This window comes from Eriocheir sinensis, chromosome 62, assembly GCF_024679095.1.
Source record: "Eriocheir sinensis breed Jianghai 21 chromosome 62, ASM2467909v1, whole genome shotgun sequence".
Lineage (NCBI taxonomy): Eukaryota > Metazoa > Arthropoda > Malacostraca > Decapoda > Varunidae > Eriocheir > Eriocheir sinensis.
Window position 1 is genome coordinate 4,189,683 of NC_066570.1, and position 26,086 is coordinate 4,215,768.

The window sequence follows — 26,086 nt, forward strand, 5'->3', positions numbered from 1 at the left end:
GCTGCAGCCGGTGTTGCGAGAAATACCTCCTCGCTGAAATAAGTCACATATACATGTGGGGGGGGGGGGGGGTTAGAAGGGGGGGTCGAGGGGGGCGCAGCCCCCCCGATAGTAGGTCGTAAAGTTCGGTTGGAGTAGTTTAAATATGCTCCCCGACCCTAAGCCCTCTGCGAGCTATTTTACGGCTGCGGCGGCTGCAGCGTCGTCGCGGCCGCCGCCAGAGGAGGCGACGCGCTTTCGTAAACATTATCCCCTATTTTCAAGAGTAAAAAAAAGTCCTTGAAATGGATTTTCAAAGCGTTTCCATGACTGTTGAAGGTTTGTAGAAAAGATATATGAAGAGATACTGATGTTTCATAAAGTAGATTATGAGATACTGGCACGGACCTAAAACGAATCTTTACCGTTTATTGTTGCAAGTAAAACAACAAAGGAGAAGGGAGGAGCATGCCACCCCAACCCCCAGGCAGGACAGAGTGTGATTATACAACTAAGGATACATGTGTATAAGTAGCACCAGGAAACTAAAAAGATACAATGGTAGGGGACAAATGCTAAAAAATAAAGGCCGTGATTTTTTAGGTGAAGCTGTAAAAATTTGCCGCTAGATTGGACTTGAAAATCCGCCAGTTACTCTTGTCAATTCTACGATTTTTCCCGCTAGATTCACATGCAATTCCGCCAGATCTAGCCAAAATTCGCTAAAGTGGCATCACTGCACCACCAGCAGAGTATCACCAGATTATCGTACGCAAAAGTGTTCCTCGCACAGTGCTGGGAAAAAAAGGGCACTAATGTCTGAATAAGTGAAGATAAGTGACTTTATTTCAGTTTAGAAAATTACGTAACACTGAAAAGGAAGGTGTGTGAATAAGAAGAAGGGAGGAATGAGAGGAGGAGGAGGACCTAAGAAGCGATACAAAGCGTTACAAAAGAAAACATTGTACTTTCCGGTTTCTGACAAATAAATATTACAAAAAACATCATTAATTACCAATCTTAACAATACCTATAAATTAATGTCGTCTTCTGTGTGGGGACGATAGTTTTTGGTCAGAAATCGGCCGAGTACGACAATCTATGGGGCGGTATGTTCGGGAAAATTACACTGATACACTCAACCATTACTTTGATAACCAGTAATTAATTCTATATCTATAACATAAACATATTTCCCTATTTAAAATACTTATTAACGACTACTACAAAAACATGTCTATATTAGAAAACGGAATATTGTAGGGCAGACTTATGAAAACAGTGTAAGATTTGCGGTATCTATTAATTTATTCTTATTTAGTAAAGAAAGCTTATCTGTCTGTGTTGAAAGGCTGACGAAACTCCTTCAAAATTTAAATCAATGGTTCCTAAACTTTTCCAGACCGCGCCATTGATCTTTAATAGGTACCATGCACTCCCTTCTATAGTGTCTCCGCCATACGAAGACACATCTACTCCTGGAAATGCCCACAACTCCTGCGAAAGCCTTGTCAAATAGGTGTTCTTGGGCTGCGAAATGTCTTATGATACGACCCATACGGTTGAAAGGGCTGATCCTCGATGATGTATGGTTGAATGTCCGCAGGAAGGGTTATACGTGATGACTTCTATACACAAACTAATATATATTACAGGAAAATGAATAAGGTTAGTATATAAGGTCGCAAGGGGTGGTTCTCTACGATGCATGGCTGTGTTGCATTCTTGTATTCACCCCATGCTTGCAGGAAGGGTTATGCCTTATACGTACTGAAATTTATACACAAGTAATTATACGCAGCAGGAAATGAAGATTGCAATGTTTCTATAAGGTCAAAAGGGCTGGTTCTTGACGATGTATGTCTATCGCATTCTCCCATACACTCCATGCTTGCTGGAAGGGTTATGCCTTATACGTACTGAAATTTATACAAGAGCAATTATACGTAACAGGAAAATGATGAATGAGATGATTGTATAAGGTCAAAAGGGCTGAGTCTCGATGATGTGTGTGTGTGTGTTGCATTCTTTCATGTGTGTGTCCCATCCAGGTAAGAAATTGATATTAGAAAGGGTTGTATTGCATTGTGTGTTGCTATTAGAGAAGGTTGTATTGCATTGTGTGTTGCTATTAGAGAAGGTTGTATTGCATTGTGTGTTGCTATTAGAGAAGGTTGTATTGCATTGTGTGTCTTGCTATTAGAGAAGGTTGTATTGCATTGTGTGTTGCTATTAGAGAAGGTTGTATTGCATTGTGTGTTGCTATTAGAGAAGGTTGTATTGCATTGTGTGTTGCTATTAGAGAAGGTTGTAATACATTGTGTGTCTTGCTATTAGAGAAGGTTGTATTGCATTGTGTGTCTTGCTATTAGAGAAGGTTGTATTGCATTGTGTGTCTTGCTATTAGAGAAGGTTGTATTGCATTGTGTGTCTTGCTATTAGAGAAGGTTGTAATGCATTGTGTGTTGCTATTAGAGAAGGTTGTATTGCATTGTGTGTTGCTATTAGAGAAGGTTGTATTGCATTGTGTGTCTTGCTATTAGAGAAGGTTGTATTGCATTGTGTGTCTTGCTATTAGAGAAGGTTGTAATGCATTGTGTGTCTTGCTATTAGAGAAGGTTGTATTGCATTGTGTGTCTTGCTATTAGAGAAGGTTGTATTGCATTGTGTGTCTTGCTATTAGAGAAGGTTGTATTGCATTGTGTGTTGCTATTAGAGAAGGTTGTATTGCATTGTGTGTCTTGCTATTAGAGAAGGTTGTATTGCATTGTGTCTTGCTATTAGAGTTGGTAGAACTGGGTATGGTTGTAGTGTCCATCAGCCACGGTTAGCGATAAAGGGCTGGACTCCTATTCTGAAACGCTTCGGGATCTTGTTACAACTATTTTTGAAGGCCATGGAGAAGGCAAGATAGGTTCTCATAGGCGTTTTCCCGATCATGGCACAGAAACCTTGCAAATCCACCACCAGGGTCACAAAACCACCCAAAACAATCCCTATAACTTCTACTGGAGCCTTCGTAACTCGAGGTACTAAGATGTCGAGACGTTTTAGAATACGAGCCCTGGTCAGATGGGTGTCTTCGGGCTGGTAACATTCAGCCTTGAGGAGGTCTGACAAAAGGGAGGATCTCAGTGGTATAAGGCGCAGCACGGCATAATAAGTGTCCCACGAGTGGCTACATGGTTGCATAAATGTGTGTTATCAATTTCAGGGAGAGACGTGCATTTGAATTACCGAGACATGATGTATTATTAGTAGTAGTACAGTAGTAGTGGTAGTAGTAGTTGTAGCAGTGGCAGTAGTAGTGGTAGTAGTAGTAGTAGTAGTAGTAGTAGTAGTAGTAGTAATGGTTGTAATAGTAATTGTAATAGTAACAGTAGTAGTAGTCTCTCTCTCTCTCTCTCTCTCTCTCTCTCAGTGGTCCAGTGCAACACAATTGACTAATTTAAAAACAAGCTCGACCGACACTTCCTTCAACTTAATTCTTACTGAAATAAAATGCAAAATCTTGGTGGCGGTTGATTAAATATAATTTCATTTACGTTTAAGGACAAACCACCTAGTCTGGGCCATAGGGTCTGTATGGTCTGAATATCCATGTAAATCTATGTAAATCTCTCTCTCTCTCTCTCTCTCTCTCTCTCTCCCCAATCTGTTTAAACTCCAATTAAAAGTTTCAATCGTAACTGAATTAAATACATAACTGCTTAATTTGTTCTCTCTCTCTCTCTCTCTCTCTCTCTCTCTCTCTCTCTCTCTCTCTCTCTCTCTCTCTCTCTCTCTCTCTCCCCCCCAATCTGTTTAAACTCCAATTAAAAGTTTCAATCGTAACTGAATTAAATACATAACTGCTTAATTTGTTCTCTCTCTCTCTCTCTCTCTCTCTCTCTCCCCCCCAATCTGTTTAAACTCCCATTAAAAGTGTCACTCTGAACTGAATTAAATACATAACTGCTTAATTTGTTCTTCTCTCTCTCTCTCTCTCTCTCTCTCTCTCTCTCTCTCTCTCTCTCTCTCTCTCTCTCTCTCTCTCTCTCTCTCTCTCTCTCTCTCTCTCTCTCTCTCTCTCTCTCTCTCTCTCTCTCTCTCTCTCTCTCTCTCTCTCTCTCTCTCTCTCTCTCTCTCCCAATCTGTTTAAACTCCAATTAAAAGTTTCAATCGTAACTGAATTAAATACATAACTGCTTAATTTGTTCTCTCTCTCTCTCTCTCCCAATCTGTTTAAACTCAATTAAAAGTTTCAATCGTAACTGAATTAAATACATAACTGCTTAATTTGTTCTCTTCTCTCTCTCTCCCAATCTGTTTAAACTCCAATTAAAAGTTTCAATCGTAACTGAATTAAATACATAACTGCTTAATTTGTTCTCTCTCTCTCTCTCTCTCTCTCTCTCTCTCTCTCTCTCTCTCTCTCTCTCTCTCTCTCTCTCTCTCTCTCTCTCTCTCCCAATCTGTTTAAACTCCAATCAAAAGTTTCAATCGTAACTGAATTAAATACATAACTGCTTAATTTGTTCTCTCTCTCTCTCTCTCTCTCTCTCTCTCTCTCTCTCTCTCTCTCTCTCTCTCTTTCTCTCCCAGTTAAAAAGTTTGTTATCAAGGACAAACAAACAACTAAAGCCGAAACAAGGTATGTCTCCCTCACCTTTAGACGCGATAACCTTTACATATGACCACCCAGCAGCTCAAGAAGTAGACTCCCTGCTCTCTTCCGTGTCACCGAACCTCTAACAAGAGTGACCAAGGCTGCTGCAAAGTGCGTCCATCCCCCTCGACACTTAATGAGACACTGATCAGGGTGCAGCATCTCTACCCCCCTCTGAACGGGAGCAATTCAGATTCGAGTCATTTGCTTCGTGATTCGACTTAACTACCTTTGGATCGTTTGGTGCGAGTGGAGATAAGTTTTAAGTGTCTATGTTGTCCACACACTGTTGTCCCATGCACGGGTATATCTCGCATAACAAACCTCTTGAAATGAGTGAAATTTAGTATAAGTGTTAATGTTATATGTCTCTTCTATCGTTTACATTCTACAACTCACTTTGAACAGGTGTCGAAGTCTCCAAAGTAGTTAGTCTCTATACCATTTTTTCACGTCTTAGTTAAGTAATCTTCAGCTTCAGTGCGTAGTTTTGATTGTTTTAGTTAACTGATGCATACATGTTGCTTACCTGTTTGTCAATGTGTTGTATTTGAACTAAACCTGTCTCATTTGATCTACTCACCTGCTTGCTTATTAACTTATTATTTAACTGGTCCGCGCCTTCAACCTATCGTCCTGTCTCTAGCTATCTACTGCAAGGGAGGCACAGGTTATAGAGGCACAGGGCCGAGTGACCGGGCCTGAGGGGGGGCTGCTGAGGCTCTCTGCACACTGTACGGGTATCAGCCACAGAGGACACAAGGGCTGGGGTGGCTTAAGGCAAAGTGAAAGACAGTCATAATTTCTTTGCTCATATATTCTTTTTATGAAAGTTTTTTGTTCTGTAGTAAAATACTTATGTTAGGTACTATGTAACATTATACAGGCGACATCACAGAACACTTGGCTTCCCGCGGGCCGCGAGGACACGCGCGGCGCCGCGGCAACAAGTAACAACACTGCACAACACAACAACACTTAGGCTAACCTTAACACTACTGGTAACAAGAGTAACCTTGAGCGCGTGATCACAACATCACAACAAAGATGACGAGATTTGTACACCGTTGCATAGTACAACACTTTGTACCTTTTATATCACCCGCAACATTTGGATAATTTATTGTATAATTTAGAGTATGGCACAGCCGGCCTGGGCCTAGGGGAAGCCAGGGGTGGCGGGGAGCGGTGCCTGCAGGTCAATCTCGTCGTGGTCGTGGCTCACGGGGCTCGGGCTTCTCGATACCGACGGCGTGCCGATGGGAGTAACGATGGGCGTGACGATGGGTGTGACATCCTCCGCCGACGACACGTCCAGCGTGGCGATGGTCGTCGACCTGAGGTGCCTCACGATGGGGCCTCGGATGGGGTCTTCCTCCAGCGCCTCCTCCGCCTCGTCGGGGACTTGGCACGGCACCGCCGCGGTAAGGGCGGCGGCGACTGTGGCGATGGCGGTGGCGGCGGCGGTGGCGGTGACGGCGGTGTCCGTGGGCGCGCGTGTCTGGTGCACGGCGGGCAGGATGCGCGGGGACAGCTTCCTCATGTGCCGCGGGGTCTGGTACTCCGGCGGGCACTGCAGGTACTCCTTGGCGTCGGTGGCCACGGTGCCCTGCTGCAGGAATCCCGAGACGGTGGGCACGGCGGGCGCGCCCTGGGGGAGCGGGGAGGACTCGCGGGGCTTGTTGGTTTCCGCCACGACGGTGAAGTAGGCGGGCGGCGGCGCCTCTGTGTCCATCACCTCGTCGTAGGTCGGCGGCGTGTCCTCAGACTTCTCGCTGGAATCGCCTGACCGCATGCGCGTCAGCACTCGCAGGCGAATCTGCTGAAGAAAAACGCTGTCAGTCAACACAACCACGACACTACAGCGCTAAGGGAGCTACTGGTGTCCAGGCTCAGCAAACTTCAGCCGTATGAGGACAAAAATAGGTTTCTATAAAAATATATGTCTGTGACCCTCTCAAATAGATATCATTGTGTGTGTGTGTGTGTGTGTGTGTGTGTGTGTGTGTGATAATAATAATAATAAATAATAATAATAATAATCGAATTATTTAGGAATTGCAGCCGTTAAGCTGAAAATGTACATATTATGATAACATTATGAACGACTATAAAAAGTACAATATGAACGGGGTATGGGGGTAGGTAATCTACATTAGCAGTGGGCAAATTGTGACGATGCATGAGGGGTTAGGAGGTGGAGGAGTGCGGTGTGGTTGTGAGCGATGAGGCGGGAAGGTGTGTGTGTGTGTGTGTGTGTGTGTGTGTGTGTGTGTGTGTGTGTGTGTGTGTGCGATTCTCCTTTTACGGGATGTGGGAGAAGATGCAAGAGAAGATCAGGAAAAGGAGATGATGTGATGAGTGGATGAGTGGTGATGACAGAGGAGGAGGAGGAGGAGGAGGAGGAGGAGGAAGAGGAGGAGGAGCTAAATGGGTTAATGAAGAGAGGAAAAGGAAACTGGGACAAGCTGAATGAAAGAAAAATAAAATAAAATCTCCAGAAAACGACCCTAATCACAGTATAGGCCGACCACCACTGATAAGACTGAGGGAGAGAAGTGCATGGGAGGGAGAGGCGTGTGGGTATTGCGAAAAGGAGTGTGTGTGTGTGTGTGTGTGTGTGTGTGTGTGTGTGTGTGTGTGTGTGTGAACAGGCTGTGAGCAGGACATTCCTCTGCCAGGGCCGTCCTCTCCAGGGAAGTCCCCGAGTGGAGGAGAACGTTAGAGGCTACAAATAATAACTTGAGGCTTAAGAGAAACAAACAGGAGAGTTTTTTCCCGGTTCACAGCGCGGTAGCCTTTGCAAAACTACCTCTAGGCTCAGGAAACCGCCCATGGAAACCCCGACAACTTCTCCGAGAGCATTTTGAAATAGATGTAGTAAAGCACTTATTCCTAAACGTCTCGATGTACTAAGGCCCTTATTCTTAAAGGTCTCGATGTACTAAAACCCTTATTCTTAAAGGTCTCGATGTACTAAGGCCCTTATTCTTAAAGGTCTCGATGTACTAAGGCCCTTATTCTTAAAGGTCTCGATGTACTAAAGCCCTTATTCTTAAAGGTCTCGATGTGCTAAAGCCCTTATTCTTAAAGGTCTCGATGTGCTAAAGCCCTTATTCTTAAAGGTCTCGATGTACTAAAGCTCTTATTCTTAAAGGTCTCGATGTACTAAAACCCTTATTCTTAAAGGTCTCGATGTACTAAGGCCCTTATTCTTAAAGGTCTCGATGTCCTAAAGCCCTTATTCTTAAAGGTCTCGATGTACTGAAGCCCTTATTCTTAAAGGTCTCGATGTACTGAAGCCCTTATTCTTAAAGGTCTCGATGTACTAAAGCCCTTATTCTTAAAGGTCTCGATGTCCTAAAGCCCTTATTCTTAAAGGTCTCGATGTACTGAAGCCCTTATTCTTAAAGGTCTCGATGTACTGAAGCCCTTATTCTTAAAGGTCTCGATGTACTAAAGCCCTTATTCTTAAAGGTCTCGATGTACTGAAGCCCTTATTCTTAAAGGTCTCGATGTACTGAAGCCCTTATTCTTAAAGGTCTCGATGTACTGAAGCCCTTATTCTTAAAGGTCTCGATGTACTAAAGCCCTTATTCTTAAAGGTCTCGATGTCCTAAAGCCCTTATTCTTAAAGGTCTCGATGTACTGAAGCCCTTATTCTTAAAGGTCTCGATGTACTAAAACCCTTATTCTTAAAGGTCTCGGCATCTCAGTTCGCCTGTTTGAAAAGCCGCTCGTAAACAGTGCTGGGATTTTCATGGACTGCCTTGTGAGTTATGATCCCATTGAGAGCTTTACATGACTTCAGCCTCATGATCAGGAGAAAACACCCAAGAAATTCTGGTTAATCTTTTCTGGGGCCTTGGAAAACAGTCGTAATGGATGGAAGCTCGATAAGTTTAACCCCTTGTGATCCCATTGATAGTTTTGCACGATTTCAGCCTCATGATCAGAACACACCCAACAAAACCTGGTTAATCTTCTCTGGGGCCTTGGAAAACAGTCGTAATGGATGGAAGCTCGATAAGTTTAACCCCCTGTGATCCCATTGATAGTTTTGAACGATTTCTGCCTCATGATCAGGAGAACACACCCAAGAAAACCTAGTTATTCTTCTCTGGGGCCTTGGAAAACAGTCGTAATGGATGGAAGCTCGATAAGTTTAACCCCTTGTGATCCCATTGATAGCTTTACACGACTTCAGCCTCATGATCAGGAGAAAACACCCAATAAAACCTAGTTATTCTTCTCTGGGGCCTTGGAAAACAGTCTTAATGGATAGAAGCTCGATACGTTTAACCCCCTGTGATCCCATTGATAGTTTTGAACGATTTCTGCTTTATGATCAGAACACATCCAAGAAAACCTAGTTAATCTTTTCTGGGGCCTTGGAAAACAGTCGTAATGGAAGCTTGATACGTTTAACGGCCGCTTTCAGTCACTTTGTCTGTTTTGATCGTTACCAATGGCGGTGATCGACGCTATAAGTATTCCACGTGAAACTGGCGTGTGGGGTAGTGGCGGCTGCAGAGGAAGCAAGAGGTGTTGAGAGTGTGTGGTAAGGTGCGGGGCTAGGCTAACCCCGCAGCCGCCACTACCCCATAGCCTAGTTTTACATGGAAATACTATAGCGTCGATCGCCGCCATTGGTAACTATTAAAACAAACATAATGACTGTGAAAGCGGCCCTAAGAATATGAATCCAAGCCGTCGCAGTGTTTGTAATATGGACTTGAGGCTCCGGAGTGACCTTCGAACTCGTGTCCTTCGCCCAAGAAATAAGTCTCGGCTCTCCCGTGTCCCCTCGGCCCCACAACATACTTTCCCTTTCTCCCGTGTATAGGTCCAGCATGCAGGGAACCACTTTTTCTACGCTTCTGAGGGGATGTCCCGCGTTCTCTCTCTCTCTCTCTCTCTCTCTCTCTCTCTCCCAATCTGTTTAAACTCCAAATTAAAAGCTTCAATCGTAACTGAATTAACTACATAACTGCTTAATTTGTTCCATCTCTCTCTCTCTCTCTCTCTCTCTCTCTCTCTCTCTCTCTCTCTCTCTCTCTCACCCACGACAACCTCTCCCCTACATCGAATCTTTCCTATTTCCACTTTATTTCTGAGGTCCCGTTTAAAAGGTATCGCGGACAGTCTCTAAACAAGCACAACCCACATCGTCCTACTTAATGATATCCTCCTCTCTCCTATACGCTATACAAGGGGAGGAAATTCCTGTAGGGTTACGAGTGAGGTGATTTGTGTAAGGGAATGACAGGAGTTGACAGTGCTATTCTTTTCCTTGTGTGAGAATGTGTGTATGTGTGTCATTCTATAAATATTTCCTATCTTCACCAAGCTTAGTCAGTCCGTAGTGATCATGTTTTCCTTATTTTCACCATCGTTTATGTCTGAAGAAGGCTATAGTGTTTTCGTTAATGTTAGTATGGAGGGAAGGAATACAGTCACCAAGTACACAGAGGGAAACACGGACGAGGGAAAGGAAGGAATACAATCACCAGATACATAAGGAAACAGAAAGGGAAGGGAATGAAGGAATACAGACATGAAATACAAATAAGGATTCCCCAGGCGATACGCTCCACCTGTGTCAATAGCTGGAAAGGTGACGCCGGGAGATAACGAGGAGGAGGAGGGAGAGGAGAAGGAGGAGGAGGAGGAGGAAGTGAAGTATTGCTGACTGTGAGTGAAATGATAGGAAAGAATTTGAAGTGAGAGAGGTGGAAAAGTGAATTACTATGATGAATGACACGGGTAATGGGAGCAGGAGGAGGAGGAGGAGGAGGAGGAGGAGGAAAATGAAGATGAACGAGGGGAAGGAGGCTGGGAGGAATAGGCAGGTAGAGGGGAGGAAAGAAGATAGAAGAGGGAGAGAAGGTGGAGGAAAAAAAAAAAGTGGAGGGAAGAAGGGAAGAAGAAAGGAAGGGAGATGGAGGGAAGGAGGGAGGAAAAGAGCAAGGATGGAGGAGGAGGAGGGAGATGAGAGGAGGTGGAAGGCAGAGGGTGTGTTGTATATATTACTTGCGGAGATGTGTGTGTGTGTGTGTGTGTGTGTGTGTGTGTGTCCTTCAACATCCGCCGGAAACTAAAGCATAACGTTTCTTAATCCTCTCTCTCTCTCTCTCTCTCTCTCTCTCTCTCTCTCTCTCTCTCTCTCTCTCTCACCACATGGATGAAGAAGAGACGTAGAGAGTAGAGCGAGCAGGAGGAGGAGGAGGAGGAGGAGGAGGACGCGATAAATAAATAAATAAATAAATAAATAAAAGGAGAATGAAAATGATAAAAAACGAAGAAAAGAATGGAGAGAGAGAGAGAGAGAGAGAGAGAGAGAGAGAGAGAGAGAGAGAGAGAGAGAGAGAGAGAGAGAGAGAGAGAGAGAGAGAGAGGGGAAGCGACAGAGAACGAAAACGGAGTCAAGAAGAGCCAGGGCGGATAATAAAGGTCACAGCGTTTTCTTTAAGTCCGCCCCTAAAAACAAGTGCGAGAAAACGGGGAATCCAAGAAACTTTCATTTTCAACAGCGGTGCATAAGTCACGGCTACTAACTACTTGCAACCCTCCCTGGAAATGAGGAAAAGAAGAGAGAATCAAGAGAATGGGATCAAGTACCACAAAAGATAGAGTGGATTCGAGTAGCATTGGGAGCGGTCAGAAGGGGAGCGTTACATAAGAAGAAAGACTCAAGGAAATAAGTTACAGAAGAGAAGGAGAATCAAACACCACTGAGATGGGACAACGTAGATTCGAGTAGCATTGGGAGCGGTCAGGAGGGGAGCGTTACATAAGAAGACTCAGGATATAAGGTAAGTTAGGAGCGAATGTAGGAAACACACACACACACACACACACACACACACACACCTCCTTCTTCCTCCTCCCGAACACACACTAACCCCGGGTGAGAAATGAAGGTAAGGGAAATTCTGACAGTTATTGGAAGAAAGTGGAGAAGTGAGTAATGAGTGAGTGAGTGAGTGGAGAGTGGATTGATGAGGCATGAGGGTGGAGGGAGTGAAGCTGGGGAGAGAGAGATGATATAAGTGGAAGGGAAGAAGAAGGGAAGAAGATGGAGTAGAGCAAGTGAATGGATAGTGGAGTGAAGAAGGGGAGAGAAGGAAGAGGGGAAGTAGATGGAAAGAGGAAAAGATAAGGTAGAGTAAACGAGAGAAAAAGGGAAAAAAAGATAACTTGACGAATAGTGAATGTAAAATGAGAAGAAAAGGGAAAAGAGGGAAAGAATGAAGAAGGGAAGAGGCAGAGAGAAGGAAAGGTAGAAAGAAGGAGGTAGAGAGAAGGGAAGAAAGAAAGGACGAGAGGTAGAATGAAGGTAGGAAGATAGAGAGGAATTAAAGTAGAAAGAAGGAAAGAAGGTAAAGAAGGGAAGATAAAGAGGAGGAAAAGTGAAGGGAAGATAGGCAGGAGAAGAAAAAAGAAATAAAGGAGAAAAGGTAGAGAGAGAGAGAGAGAGAGAGAGAGAGAGAGAGAGAGAGAGAGAGAGAGAGAGAGAGAGAGAGAGAGAGAGAGACGGGAAATACGTGTCGATGTAACCGATTTCCGAAACAAAGAAGGAAGGAGGAAAGTAAACAAGGAAATATGTGACTGAAGAAAAAAGAAAAGGGGAAGGAAACGAACATAAAGAAAGGAAATAGGCAAGACCTTATATAGAGAAAAAAAGAAACCCTTGTGAGCTGTTAACACACACACACACACACACACACACACACACACACAGAGGATGATGACGCAAGAGAATGAAAATAATAAACAGAGGAGCTAAATGTAGATAAACTAGATAAAGAAGAAGAAGAAGAAGAAGAATTCGAGGAAAAAGAAGCATATACAAAGACCATCTCACACACACACACACACACGTAAAATATGATAACAATATGGAATTCGAAGCCACGCAAAGACAATCTGAAGTTCCCTTTGTACGATTATAATGAACTTTGTAATTCCTTCCCCCCCTCCTCCATCTCTCTCTCTCTCTCTCTCTCTCTCTCTCTCTCTCTCTCTCTCTCTCTCTCTCTTTCGGTGAAGAAGAAGAAGAAGATGAAAGAAGAAAAAAGAATAAGAGCAGGATGATGATGAAGAAGAATATAAAGAAACAGATGATGATGAATAAAAAAAAAAAGTTAGAGAAGAAGAAAATGAAGTGAAAGAGGAGGTAGAGGAAAAAAACAACAATAAATTCAACAGCAATAACAAAAACGAAAAAAAAATCACTACTACTACTACTATTACCACTACTACTACTACTACTACCACTACCAATACCACTACCTGCCCACACTACACGCTATGACGTCATGGTTGGTGTGACGTCACTCTACTCGTAACGATGATGCGGCGATTCTAGGTTCGAGCCCCTCTTACATTTTTTATATTTCACTATACGCAATGACCTTGTTTGTACGATACGTGTGTGTGTGTGTGTGTGTGTGTGTGTGTGTGTGTGTGTGTGTGTGTGTTTAAGAAGCGGATGATGATGCAAGAGAATGAAAATAAGAATGAACAGAGGAGTAATATGAAGATAAACAAGATGAAGAAGAAGAAAAGAAGAAGAAGAAGAAAATGAAGATGAAAAAAATAGTAGTAGTAGTAGTAGTAGTAGTAGTAGTAGTAAAAAAAGAAGAAGAAAGTTGAAGAAGAAAAAGAATTCGATTTATTTTTATACCCAAGGCCCGCAATGGGAGTGTGTTGGTGTTGTTTCTGTTTAAAAAGCTAAGCGATTAAGTCAGTTTCATGAGAGGTTATGGGGCAGTTCTCATAGTGACTTCATGTTGCGTGGGAACCAGAGATTGTCTACCCCCTGCTTCCCTTCCCTTCCCCTCTTACATAAGCTTTCCTGTGAGAGACTACCAAGAAGCTGAAACCAACCATCGTGACGCAATGGTAGGCTTCCAGATCATTTGAGAGAGAGAGAGAGAGAGAGAGAGAGAGAGAGAGAGAGAGAGAGAGAGAGAGAGAGAGAGAGAGAGAGAGAGAGGGTAGTGGGGTCTTACGCTGTCCTTTTTCTTTAGTATTAATCGAATTAGCAACTATAATAGCGTAGTGATGTTTGTTTTTTCTTATAAGTCCGTGAGATTAAAGGGAAATTAGAGAGAGAGGGAGGAAGGGAGGAGGAGGAGGAATAAAAAGAGTCAAGAGAAAAGGGGAAGGAAACAAAAATAGAAGTAAGAAATGAACGAAAGAAAAAGAAAAATAGGAGCAAAATGATGAAGAAGGAAGAAAAAGAAGAAGAAAGACGAACCGTAATAAACAAAGAATGAACAAAAGAATAAAAAAGAAACGAAATGAAGAAAAGAAGAAGTGATTGAAGCAAAGGAAGACTATTGGAAGTAAGAGAGAGAGAGAGAGAGAGAGAGAGAGAGAGAGAGAGAGAGAGAGAGAGAGAACAAATATAACAGCAAAGAGGACTGACAAACGGGATGGAAGGAGTGGGAGAGGGAAAGGAGTGGGGAGGGGATTTAAATTTCCTGGGTATTGACAACTGAGAGCTCTTTAAAGTTTCACGGTGGAGTGTGGGCGTTAAACTCAAGTCCCTTTCTATCACGATGTCTAACTAACGACGCTATTTGGGGGTATCTGCTGTCATCCTAAGTCTATATACACCAAGTCAAGTCATACGCAGGTTTGTGGGAGGAGACACGGCCGAGGCGTTGTTTATGCGTGACACTGCTTGGAGCCAAACTAGAGAATGTAGAAACAGGGATTTAGAGAAAACGAAGAAAGGCGTACTAATTTAAATCAATCAATTCAACATGCCCTCCCTCACACCCCCGTTTGTAGTCATTGAAATTACAGTCACGCAATAGCACAATAAAAAGACATATGTGAAAGAAGGCGAGAATGCACATCCAGAGTGCACATACGGCCCCAACTTTAGTCACCCCTGAACTGGCGGGTATTTTTTTTTTGGCTCCAAGTGACGTCATCCCGCTGATCCACCCCAAAACCGCCTCCTGCGCGTACCGGTCGCAGTTTTGAAGCAGAGTGACTGACTTGGTATATATAGACTTAGCTGTCATCTACATACCTCCCTCCTTTGCTGCCTGTCTTCATCATCTGCCACAGCATTTTTTCTTCTCTCCTATCACTCAAATTCTCCCTGCCTGGAACATCTTTACCCTGCAAGCCATTTCTTCCATCTATACTTGTGCTCATTTCTCTTCCTTCTCCTTCTCCTCCTCCACCTCCTCCTCCTTCTCCTTTTCCTCCGTTTCCTCTGTTACGCCAATGATATTCTCGCGTGCTTTTGCTCAGGAAGGGAATGAGAGGGAGATTGAGAAATGGAAATACACACAACGCAACTGGAAAAAAATCCTGACTAAGAGTATTGCTAAGACGGGAAAAAAGGAGGAGGAGGAGGAGGAGGAGAAGAGGGGGAGAGTGGAGGAAGTCCTGGCATGCAACATCTTCCTTTGACACTAAAAAGTTGACTAACCACAACGTTCTCCTCCTCCTCCTCTTCCTCCTTTTTCCACAGTCCTCCAGAAGTCACCTCCCTTTCTCTTCCTTCCTCCAAACACACCACAATATTTTTTTTCCATCTCTCCCCAAACACAACCCCATAATTACCCTTTCCCTCCATGCCATTCTCCTTATCCTGCCTCCACCCATGCCACCCTCTCCACGGCCTCCGCTACTCTCCTGCATTCCACCCTTACTTCGGACTCTCACTGCGCATTCCACCCAACGCCCAAACACACCCATTACCGAGTCAGCCTCCCATCACTCCATCCGTCATTCCACATTTTCTTCTCTTCCACGTATCACAGCTTTGCTCCCTCCACTTCCCCGGCTTCCCTTCCACATCAACATCGCTCCTCCTCTTCCCATGTTTCCTCTCTCATGTCACCATCACTATTTCACCTCTTGTACACGCCAGTAACCGAGTGCTCAGTGTAAGGGCGTGGTGAGCCCGGGGACATTGGTTCTAGTCTTACCGATGCACGACAATTTCCAGGCATCGTCGAGTGGCGGAATATTACCCAAATGTTGCAGAGTTCTTCAATTAACCCGAACTTAAGTGACTTCGTTCAAGGGAGCACCGGGGAGGCAGCATGGCCCAAGCAGAAGTCATACGTCGCGGCAGTTAATATAAATAAAATTCGCCTGCTCCACTAACGGTCTGGGGTCGTCCAAGGCAGCCTACTGACGCTATAAACACCAAAAGAGAGAAAAAAATCCTTCCTCAAAAAAATAGACAGAAAAAGAGTAAAACAGGCACTTAGCAGAAAGAGAACACGTTCGCTAAAGATTAAACATGTTAACTAAAGTTTAAAAAAAGTTCTGCAAGACAAGAAAATAGTTCCCCAAAGAGAGAGAAGTAAAGCTCACACAAACTCCTTATCTCCAAATTAAACGGTTTTTCCACCACGTAAATGCTCCATTTTTTTTCCATAACCACCAAACACGTTCCTCCTCCACCTCCGTCTCCTCCTCCTCCTCTTGCCACTTTCCCTCCATTCTGTATCACCCAAAATAGAAAGGTCCAGTTAGCCATCCAGCCAGACAGTCACCCACCAGCCGGTCAGCCAATCTTTTAGCCAGTCAAGCAGTCAGTCAGAGTTAGTAAGTCAGTCACTCTGCCATTCACTCGGTCAATCAGCCAGTCAGTAAATAAGATAGTGAGCCAGTTTGTCAGTCAGTCAGTCAGCCAGTCAGTCACCCATTCAGTCAGTCAGTCCGTCAGTCACCCAGCTAGTCAGTCAGTCAGTCGTTTCTAGTCTTTTCGTTCTGATTCTCGTCTCCCTGAAAGTCTCTCGCCGGGAGCATCTTCTTCGCCTTACGTGTGGTGGAACCCGTTTGCTGTGTGTGTGTGTGTGTGTGTGTGTGTGTGTTGAGTCTAGTACGTTTTAAGGAGATATCGACGTCTTTGTTTTCGTTTCCCGTTTCGGTGATACGGAGAGGAAGTGCGTTGGCTAGGAGGAGGAGGAGGAAGAGGAGAAAGAATAGGAAGAGTAAGAGGAGGTGGATAAAAAGGAAGCATGGATGAGCAGGCAGCAGCAAATCAGAAGGCTTATAACGAGGCTGCTCACTCTAGTGCTTTAATCTATATACATCAGACATTCCCGTGACCCGAAGGACAGATTAAAACACTTGACTATACGGAGGTGTGGGATCGTTCAGTTCATTCCTGTGGCAACGAAGTAACGGTTAATATACGTGGTGAGCTTTCGAGGAGGAGGAGGAGGAGGAGGAAGAAGAGGAGGAGGAGGAGGAGGAGGAGGAGGAAAAAAGGCTCATGGGCGGAATCGTGTTTCAAGAGTGAGTCGTTTCGGTTTTAATTAACAAGAGATTTGAAGACGCAAGAAATAAATTGAGAGAGAGAGAGAGAGAGAGAGAGAGAGAGAGAGAGAGAGAGAGAGAGAGAGAGAGAGAGAGAGAGAGAGAGAGAGAGAGAGAGAGAGAGAGAGAGAGAGAGAGAGAGAGAGAGAGAGCGCACCTAACCTTACTAACTCGCATCCAAGTCTTATACATGTTTTTCTTTATTCCTTTTAGAAGCACCTCTTAGCATTTACTACATCAATTTATTTTTTTTCTTTAAGTGTTCGTGGCAAGCCTTGGCCTTTCCTCTTGTTGTCTAGGAAGTGTTGATAGTAGTGGTGGTGGTGGTGGTAGTAGTAGTAGTAGTAGTAGTAGTAGTATAGCAAAGATGGTGGTGGTGGTGGTGGTGAGGTGGTGGTGTTGGTTGGTAGAGGAAGTAATATCCTGAGTATCCTGGAGTGTTTGAAGAGTCGTCGCCTCGTCCTACATCCGTCCTGACAGAGACTGACTGGAGTGGAGTGGTGGAGTGGGAGGAGACAGTGGGACAAGGCGACGAGCAGGACGAGAGGAAGAGCTGGGGATAGAAAGCAAGGGAAGGGAGGGAGAGAGAAGCAGAGACAGATGACGATAACAGAAGTTGAGGTTAAGAATGGTGAGAAGAGTGGAGAATAGAGGAAGAGGTGGAAATAGAGAAGAAGGGAAGGGAATGCGGACGAAAGAAGAGGGAAGCAGAGCTGAAAATTGTGGTGGACGAGACAGATAAAGAAATAGATAACGAGGTTGAGAATGTTGAGTAAAGTAGAGAACAGAGGAAGGATTGACAAGGGAAAAGAAAGTGCTGTAGATATTAAGCAAGGGAAGGGAATGAAGGAGGGAAAGGAGGGAGAGAGAAGCAAAGACAGATAATGATAGTAGAAACTGAGGTAAAAAGTAGTAGTAGTAGAAGTAGTAGTAGTAGTAGTAGTAGAGACGGCAGATGATATATATATAGCGTTCAGTAAAAAGCCCTGCGGTTGAAGTGATTTCCTTGCCTAAGAAGTATCCTGCAATGGAATGAGTGTCCTGCTCCAAATATAGCCTCCGGTACTAGTGAAGGATACAAGAGAGGCTGAGGTGTAGTAGTAGTAGTAGTAGTAGTAGTAGTAGTAGTGGTGATGGAAGTAATAGTAAAGTTAGTAAGACAAGAGACCAAGGCAGCGTTTGTGAACCACTTAAATTAACATCATGAAGTGTGTGTGTGTGTGTGTGTGTGTGTGTGTTTTCCTTGACATTTTTCATTTCCGATCTTGGTACACACACACACACACACACACACACACACACACACACACAAAGGAAGGAAGCTACGAGAGAGAGAGAGAGAGAGAGAGAGAGAGAGAGAGAGAGAGAGAGAGAGAGAGAGAGAGAGAGAGAGAGAGAGCAACCTAAGTATCTCTATTGAACGAGTGGCACTGTACGAGGGTCCTTCATACTTATTTGACGAACACACACACACACACACACACACACACACACACACAGGAACAAAAACAGTCGTGCCACACAAGGCGAAACACATACGGGGGAGAAACTGATATACTTTCTTTGATCTTAACTTAACCTGAACGCGAATACATAAACTTTTTTTTTTCGTTGTCAGTGTGATTAATTTTGGGTCCAGTGTGGTATTCCTTTCTTTCATTCTTTCATTCTTTCTTTTTTTCCTTCATTTCTTTCTTTCTTTCATTCTTTCTTTTTTTCCTTCATTTCTTTCTTTCATTCTTTCTTTTTTTCCTTCATTTCTTTCTTTCATTCTTTCTTTTTTTCCTTCATTTCTTTCTTTCTTTCTTGTTTGCTTGCTTGTTGGCTTGTTTTCTTTCTCTGTCTTTTGTCTGTTTTTTTTTGTTTGTCTTTTTATCGTTAGTTTGTGTCTGTTAATCTGTTTTGTCTATCTGGTTTATTTTTATTATTTTTATTCCTTTTTTTCGTTCTGTGTTCTGCCTCTCTCTCTCTCTCTCTCTCTCTCTCTCTCTCTCTCTCTCTCTACCTATCTCTCTCTCTCTACGAAAGGAGTGGCACAAGGCTGGCTAAGAGAAGAGACACAAAACTCGATTATACCTCTTTTCCTTCTCTCTCTCTCTCTCTCTCTCAGCGCCTTGCCCTCACCCCGAGAGGTCAAACCGCACGCGCTCCCACTTCCGTGACCTCTCGCTTGCGAATCCACCCTCGTGTGCTGTACTGAACTGTACTGTAGATCTTGCTGTGCTGTGTGCCGTGTGCTATTTCGCGTCGTGCTGCGTACTGCTTATTGTCAACCGAGTTAGCTGCCCGCAGAGGTGTGCTGTTTGCTGTGCGACCACGTGCTTCATTGGACAGGATTAAGTATTGCCCTTATTTTTACTACCTCTCTCCGCCTGTATCTACCCTCTCGCAGTAGCGCCCTGTAAAACATATATACACCTATACACAAAACACAGTGTTACACTCTTTCCGCCACATTCTTTATATATTTCCAGATTCCACCTGACGCCGCTTCCTACGCAGGTGTTCAGACCTACCTGACCTGACTTGACCAGATTATTCCCAGAGACCAGTAATCCTCCTCCCTCCTCTCGTTTCTGCTCCTCCTCTCTCGCCTCCCTCTCCATTGCCCTCCCTCTCTCTCTCTCTCATTACTACCCCCCACTTGCCCCTCTGTCTCTCCTTCCTCACTCCCTGATCTCGTTCCCACCCTCTCTCCCCTTTCCTTCCTCTCCTTCCTCTCCATCCCTCTCTCTCTCTCTCTCTCTCTCTCTTCTCTCGCCTCCCTCCATTGCCCCCCCTCTCTCTCATTACTACCCCCACTTGCCCTCTCTGTCTCTCCTTCCTCACTCCCTATCTCGTTCCCACCCTCTCCCCCTTTCCTTCGCCCTCTTCCTCCCTCCATCCCTATCTCCTCCTACGCCTTCCCATCTCTCTCTCTCTCTCTCTCTCTCTCTCTCTCTCTCTCACTTATTCTCGCTTATTCACGCACGCGTCCCTCTGCCCTACGAAAAAGTAAAAGCAAAGCAAATATATAGATACCTCCTCCTTACCAAGATGGCGCTAAAGAAATGTTCGACTTGCACAGGAAACTTCTCTGGTCATTTCTTCTCAGGACGATCGACCGTCTGCAAGATCTGCCTGTTGACTCAGCAGATGGAAACGAGACTCCTTCAACAGGACGAAAGGCTAACGGCTGGCGAGAAGAAGATCACCGAACTAACAAGTACTGTTGATACCTTGCAGGAGTTTATCCAGTCCAACATCGTCGCCCCTCCTGCAATTGACGCCTCATCACCCTCCTCACCTGCACTCGATGCCCAGCCACCTTCCGAAGAAGGCACGTCACAGGGAACCGGTAGAGCTGACGCTGAATGCTTCACCCCGTGAGAGGAGGAGCCAGACCCGCCCCTAGAGCCATTTATCCTACTCATTGCTACAACAGATTTGCCATACTGGAGGAGGAGGACGAGGAACAGAGCACCTTCTTGGTCGGTGACTCTATGATTCGCCATCAGGTGGTTGAATTCTGTGGCAGAGTCCCCGTCGTAGGCGTAACTACTGTTATCCTGGAGCTGGTGTTGACGACATCACAGCTGCCCTGGACGAGGTCTCCGCTGAGGCCTCTAATGACTCACTCTTTGTTCTCAAGACATGTACAAACGACGTCACCACGACCAGGTCTGAGGAACTGCTGGACAAGTACCGTAGGCTCATCCAGCAGTATAAGACTAAATCCCCTAATATTTTGATTTCAGGAATTCTACCACGGACATGGGATGAGGGCGACTTCTACAGTAAGGCCTTCAGCCTCAACAACCGCCTGCAGACTCTCTGCGGAGAGCTTGACGTCGAATTCTTTAACGCCTGGAACGATTTCTACGGCCAGAGTAGACTTTTCCAAAGGGACGGCATACACCTGTCCCCCATCAGGGCAGCCAGATTTGGAAGGATCCTCAACACCCCCGTACGTAACGCCCGAACAACAAAACACGACTCTCAGCCACGTCCTTCCATCCCGCCCGTGTAAATAGACACCTCACACCGCAACAGACTCGTAACATTGAACCCTCCAGTAACTCTATTACCAAGCTTCAAGATAACCTAAGAGTCCTTAGTTTCAATGCGCGTAGCCTAAGAAACAAATTTGATGAACTGCGATGTCTTGCTCTGACAGAAAACTTTGACGTAATTGCTATAACCGAAACATTTATCGACACCACTAATATTGATTTAAGTTCCGAATACAACATAGATGGCTACAGATTCTTCAACAATGATCGTGTAAACCGTAGAGGGTGGTGTCGCCATTTTGGTCAAAAGCTACTTGCAACCTACTGACAAAACACCAAGAAACAGTAACGTTGAACATTTGTGCGTGCGAGTAAACATTGCAAAAGTCAATTTAAATATATCTGTCACTTACAGGCCTCCGGGGCAATCACTTGATGGCGATCTTGAAATGTACAGCGTCTTAAGGCAGTCACTTAATAACAGCGACTCACTGATACTAGGAGACTTTAACCTCCCCCATATCGACTGGGCGACACTGTCGGGTACAGAAGGTGAGTCCCATAGAATGATCGAATTTCTAGAGGAAAATTATCTAAGCCAAATGGTTTCTGAACCAACTCGACAAAATAACATACTTGACCTTGTTATAGCGACCCAAGATAACCTAGTCAGTAATGTCACGGTAGGAGAACACCTCGGTTCCTGCGATCATAAACTAGTGCGCGTTGACATTAGAGCTCAAACATCGGTGACTGAAAATAAAGTTAAGGTGCCCAATTTCAAAAGAGCCAACTTCGTAGAAATCCGACGAAAACTAATAGATATGCAACTATCAGATGACGGCAATGCAGAGGACGCCTGGCTAAACTTTAAAAATCACTTACTCACTCAGCAGGACACATTTGTCCCCTTGTGCGAGAAGCGAATTAACACTAATAATAGTCCACCTTGTTTTAATAGCGATATTAAACACTCAGTCAATGAGAGTAAATTGTCTTACAGGTTATTGAAATTCCAAAGCACGCCCGTAAACATTAGACTTTACAATGATGCAAGGCGACGAGTAAAAGATTAGTGCATCAGGCAAAGCGTAGATATGAAGAAAATATTGCAGCCAACTGTAAAATAATCCGAAATCCTTCTTCAGTTACATAAACAACAGAAAGGCGATCAGAAGTGGAATTGGACCTTTAATAAACAGCGACGGTGCACTAGTGACTGACAGCCAACACGTTGCAAACCTATTAAATAATTACTTTTCCTCGGTGTTTAATAATAACAGTCCTCCCACCACCACCACCAACACCAGTACTAATGTAAATCCTGAGCATGCATTGTCTAACTTTGAAATAAAACCCGATGAAGTCCTTAAAGCCCTCAAATCACTTAAAACAAATAAAGTCCTGGACCTGATAAAGTATATCCAACTCTGCTGAAAGAAACAAAGAGCGAAATACTCTCCTCCCTCACAACCGTATTCAATATGTCCTTGCGACAAGGCATTGTCCCTTCAGATTGGAAAAAGGCTAACGTGACACCGATTTTTAAGAAAGGAGACAAAAAGTACCAGGTAATTACAGGCCCATTAGTCTAACTTCGGTTGTAGGTAAGCTACTTGAGGGCATAATTAAAGACAAAATTGTGAGTTACCTTGAAAGCCACTCATTAATTGGAGACTCACAACATGGCTTCCGAAACAAAAGATCCTGCCTATCAAATCTATTAACCTTTATAACGACCTCTTCACTGTTTATGACGTAACCAAATCACTGGACGTAGTCTATCTTGATTTCCAGAAAGCGTTTGATAAAGTCCCGCATCATAAATTACTTTACAAATTAAAACAAATAGGTATTGACGGTCAGGTAAACCAATGGATCGCGAATTGGTTGAGCAACAGACAACAAAGAGTAGTGATTGACGGATTTAACTCAGAGTGGGCGCCTGTCACTAGTGGCGTCCTCAGGGCTCGGTTCTTGGCCCAGTGCTCTTCATTATTTACATCAACGACGTGGATGTTGGACTCAATAACCGCATTAGTAAATTTGCAGACGACACAAAGATTGGTAACTCGGTTCTCACTGACGAAGACAGGCAAAGCCTCCAAGAGGATTTGCACAAAATTTCAGCTTGGTCGGATAGATGGAGATGCCCTTTAACGTAGACAAGTGCCAGGTCCTTCAAGTTGGAACGAGGAATAAAAAGTTTGATTACGAAATGCGCGGCGTTAAACTCAAAAGCGTTCAATGCGTCAAGGACTTGGGGTCAAAATCGCGTCAAACCTCAAATTCTCACAGCAATGCATCGATGCAGCAAATAAAGCGAACAGAATGTTGGGCTTCATTAAAAGAAACTTTTATTTAAGAATAAAGATGTAATACTCCTGCTCTACAACAGTTTAGTCAGACCCCACTTGGAATATGCGGTACAGTTTTGGTCTCCTCACCATGCAAAGGATATTGCTAAATTAGAAGGTGTTCAGCGTCGGGCAACGAAAATTATCCTTCCTTGCGCAACAAATCCTACGAAGAAAGGCTTTCTACCCTTAACATGTTCTCTCTTGAGAAACGTCGCCTCGAGGAAAACTGATCGAATGTTTTAAAATACTTAATGGTTTCACGAATGTAGACAGATCAACATTGTTTATGATCGATGACACTTTGCGCACGAGGAACAATGGCGTAAACTCAGATGTAGACAAGTAAATTCAGACTGCACCAAATTTTTCTTCACCAACGTTGCAGTGCGAGAATGGAATAAGCTCCCATCATCAGTGGTCCAGTGTAACACGATTGACTCCTTCAAAAATAAGCTCGACCGTCACTTCCTTCAACTTAATATCAACTAGAGTAGAAATGCAACGTTTTGTAGTCTTCTGATTAATGTAAAATCACTTAGGTTTAAGGACAGACCACCAAGTCTGGACCATGGGGTCTGTGTGGTCTGATTTTCTATGTAAATCTATAATCTCTCTCTCTCTCACACACACACACACACACTAAGAGAGGAGCAGCAATACAGAGAGAGAGAGAGAGAGAGAGAGAGAGAGAGAGAGAGAGAGAGAGAGAGAGAGAGAGAGAGAGAGAGAGAGAGAGAGAGAGAGAGAGAGAGAGAGAGAGAGAGAGACTGCTGACATCCGGAGCTTCTATCAATTCATCTCTCTGTCAAGCTATTTATTTTTTTATTCGTCTTTTAGCATCTTGTGAATTACTGTAAAAAAACGTGACAAAACAATTACTCGAGTCTTAAAATTTGCTGTCCCTTCAGAAATAGTAAAGGACACACACACACACACACACACACACACACACACACACACGCCTACGCCCCCCATACACCCCGTCATTGTCTCTTATCATCTCCTTACACCACTGTAGAGGACGAAGAGGAGGAGGAGGAGGAGGAGGAAACATGAAAGAGCAGGCTACAGAAAGCATGCGGGCGTGTAACGTTGATAAGTGGCCGTTAATAAGTACTCTCTCTCTCTCTCTCTCTCTCTCTCTCTCTCTCTCTCTCTCTCTTTGTTCTATGAATGTGTGGAACCGTTCATTTGATTCATGACCCAAAAAGTGATGATGATGATGATTAAGAGGAGGAGGAGGAGGAGGAGGAGGAACACAAAGGAAGAACAAACAACAGCAGACCTGATGTTCCTTACGAAGCTGTTTGTGACAAGGTACACTAACTATCTAATGCATCTAATAAAAGGAGGAGGAGGAGGAGGAGGAGGAGGAAGAGGAGAAGGAGGTATAACACAATAGATGAAAGAAGAAAACGACGAGGAAGGAAAAAAAAAAAAACGAAGGAAGAGGAGGAGGACGAGAATGAAGATAAAGAAAGAGACAAAGGAAGAGAAGAAGGAGGAGGAGGAGGTGAAGGAGGACAGGAAAGGAGGACAAAGTGTTATAGGATAAAAGGAAAAGGAAATGAAACGTAATAGAAGAGGAGGAAGAAGAGGAGAAGGAAAAGAGAGAAAGAATAAAAGAAATAGAAGGCCACGGAGAGGAAGGAAGAAATGAAGTAAAGATCAAAGAAGGAGAAGAAAAAAGAAAAGATACAGATAAGAGAGAAGAAGAGGAAGAAAAGGGAAAAAAAAACAAGAAAAAATGAGAAAAAAAGAAAGAAAATAAAGGAAAAGAGAGAGAGAGAGAGAGAGAGAGAGAGAGAGAGAGAGAGAGAGAGAGAGAAACAAAACAAAAGAGAAGAAAAGGAAAAGGAAGGGAAAAAAAGAAAACCATAAGAAAAAATGATAAAAAATAAAGGAAAAAAAAACAGAGAAATAGAGGAGAGAGAGAGAGAGAGAGAGAGAGAGAGAGAGAGAGAGAGAGAGAGAGAGAGAGAGAGAGAGAGAGAGAGAGAGGCAGTTAAGAAGAATTGCGATGATATTTATTTCGCCCACGTCCCCGCCAGGCGCCAGGGAGGAAAGGAAGGAAGGAAGGAAGGGAGGAAAGGAGGAAGGGAGGAAAGAATAAAGGAAGGAAGGGAGGAAAGATCAAAATAAGTAAGGGTGGAAGGAGAGGTGAAGAGAACGGAGAGAAAAAAAAAGAAGAGGAAAGAAAATAAGAAAAGAAAAATTTGATAAAGGGAGGGAATGAAGAGAGAAGTAAGGAGACAAAGAAGGGAGAAGAGAAGTAAGGGAGAGGAAAGGAAGGAAGAAAGAAAGGAAGGAAGGAAGGAAGGAGATATGAAGGAGTGAGAAGAGTAAGGAAACAAGCAAGAAGGAGAGTGAGGGAACGAAGGAAGGAAGAGAGGAAGGAGGAACGATAGAGAGATGAAGATAGGAAGGAAGGAAGGAAGAGAGGAAGGAGGAACGATAGAGAGATGAAGATAGGAAGGAAGGAAGGAAGAGAGGAAGGAGGAACGATAGAGAGATGAAGATAGGAAGAAAGGAAGGAAGAGAGGAAGGAGGAACGATAGAGAGAGATGAAGATAGGAAGGAAGGAAGGAAGAGAGGAAGGAGGAACGATAGAGAGAGATGAAGATAGGAAGGAAGGAAGGAAGGAAGAGAGGAAGGAGGAACGATAGAGAGAGATGAAGATAGGAAGGAAGGAAGGAAGGAAGAGAGGAAGGAGGAACGATAGAGAGATGAAGATAGGAAGGAAGGAAGGAAGAGAGGAAGGAGGAACGATAGAGAGAGATGAAGAGAGGAAGGAAGGAAGG

The 26,086-nt window shown here is 44.0% G+C and overlaps 1 protein-coding gene and 1 long non-coding RNA gene across 3 annotated transcripts in view; one reads left to right on the plus strand and one right to left on the minus strand.

Moving 5' to 3' along the window:
* Positions 1-5,426: 5,426 nt before the first annotated feature.
* Positions 5,427-26,086, minus strand: part of LOC126986642 (uncharacterized) — an 87,873-nt gene continuing 67,213 nt past the window's right edge. Inside the window, exon 3 of one of the 2 annotated variants that reach the window (XM_050842921.1) lies at positions 5,427-6,446. In XM_050842921.1, the coding sequence (XP_050698878.1) occupies positions 5,787-6,446 (660 nt within the window). In that variant the 3' untranslated portion in view covers positions 5,427-5,786. Of the gene's footprint in view, positions 6,450-26,086 lie in introns of both variants that reach the window. The other variant, XM_050842920.1, reaches the window with a different exon arrangement.
* LOC126986643 (uncharacterized) lies at positions 7,995-9,041 on the plus strand. The gene is made up of 3 exons (XR_007739853.1): positions 7,995-8,072; positions 8,105-8,200; positions 8,329-9,041. It is a non-coding gene; the product is annotated as an uncharacterized LOC126986643 (long non-coding RNA).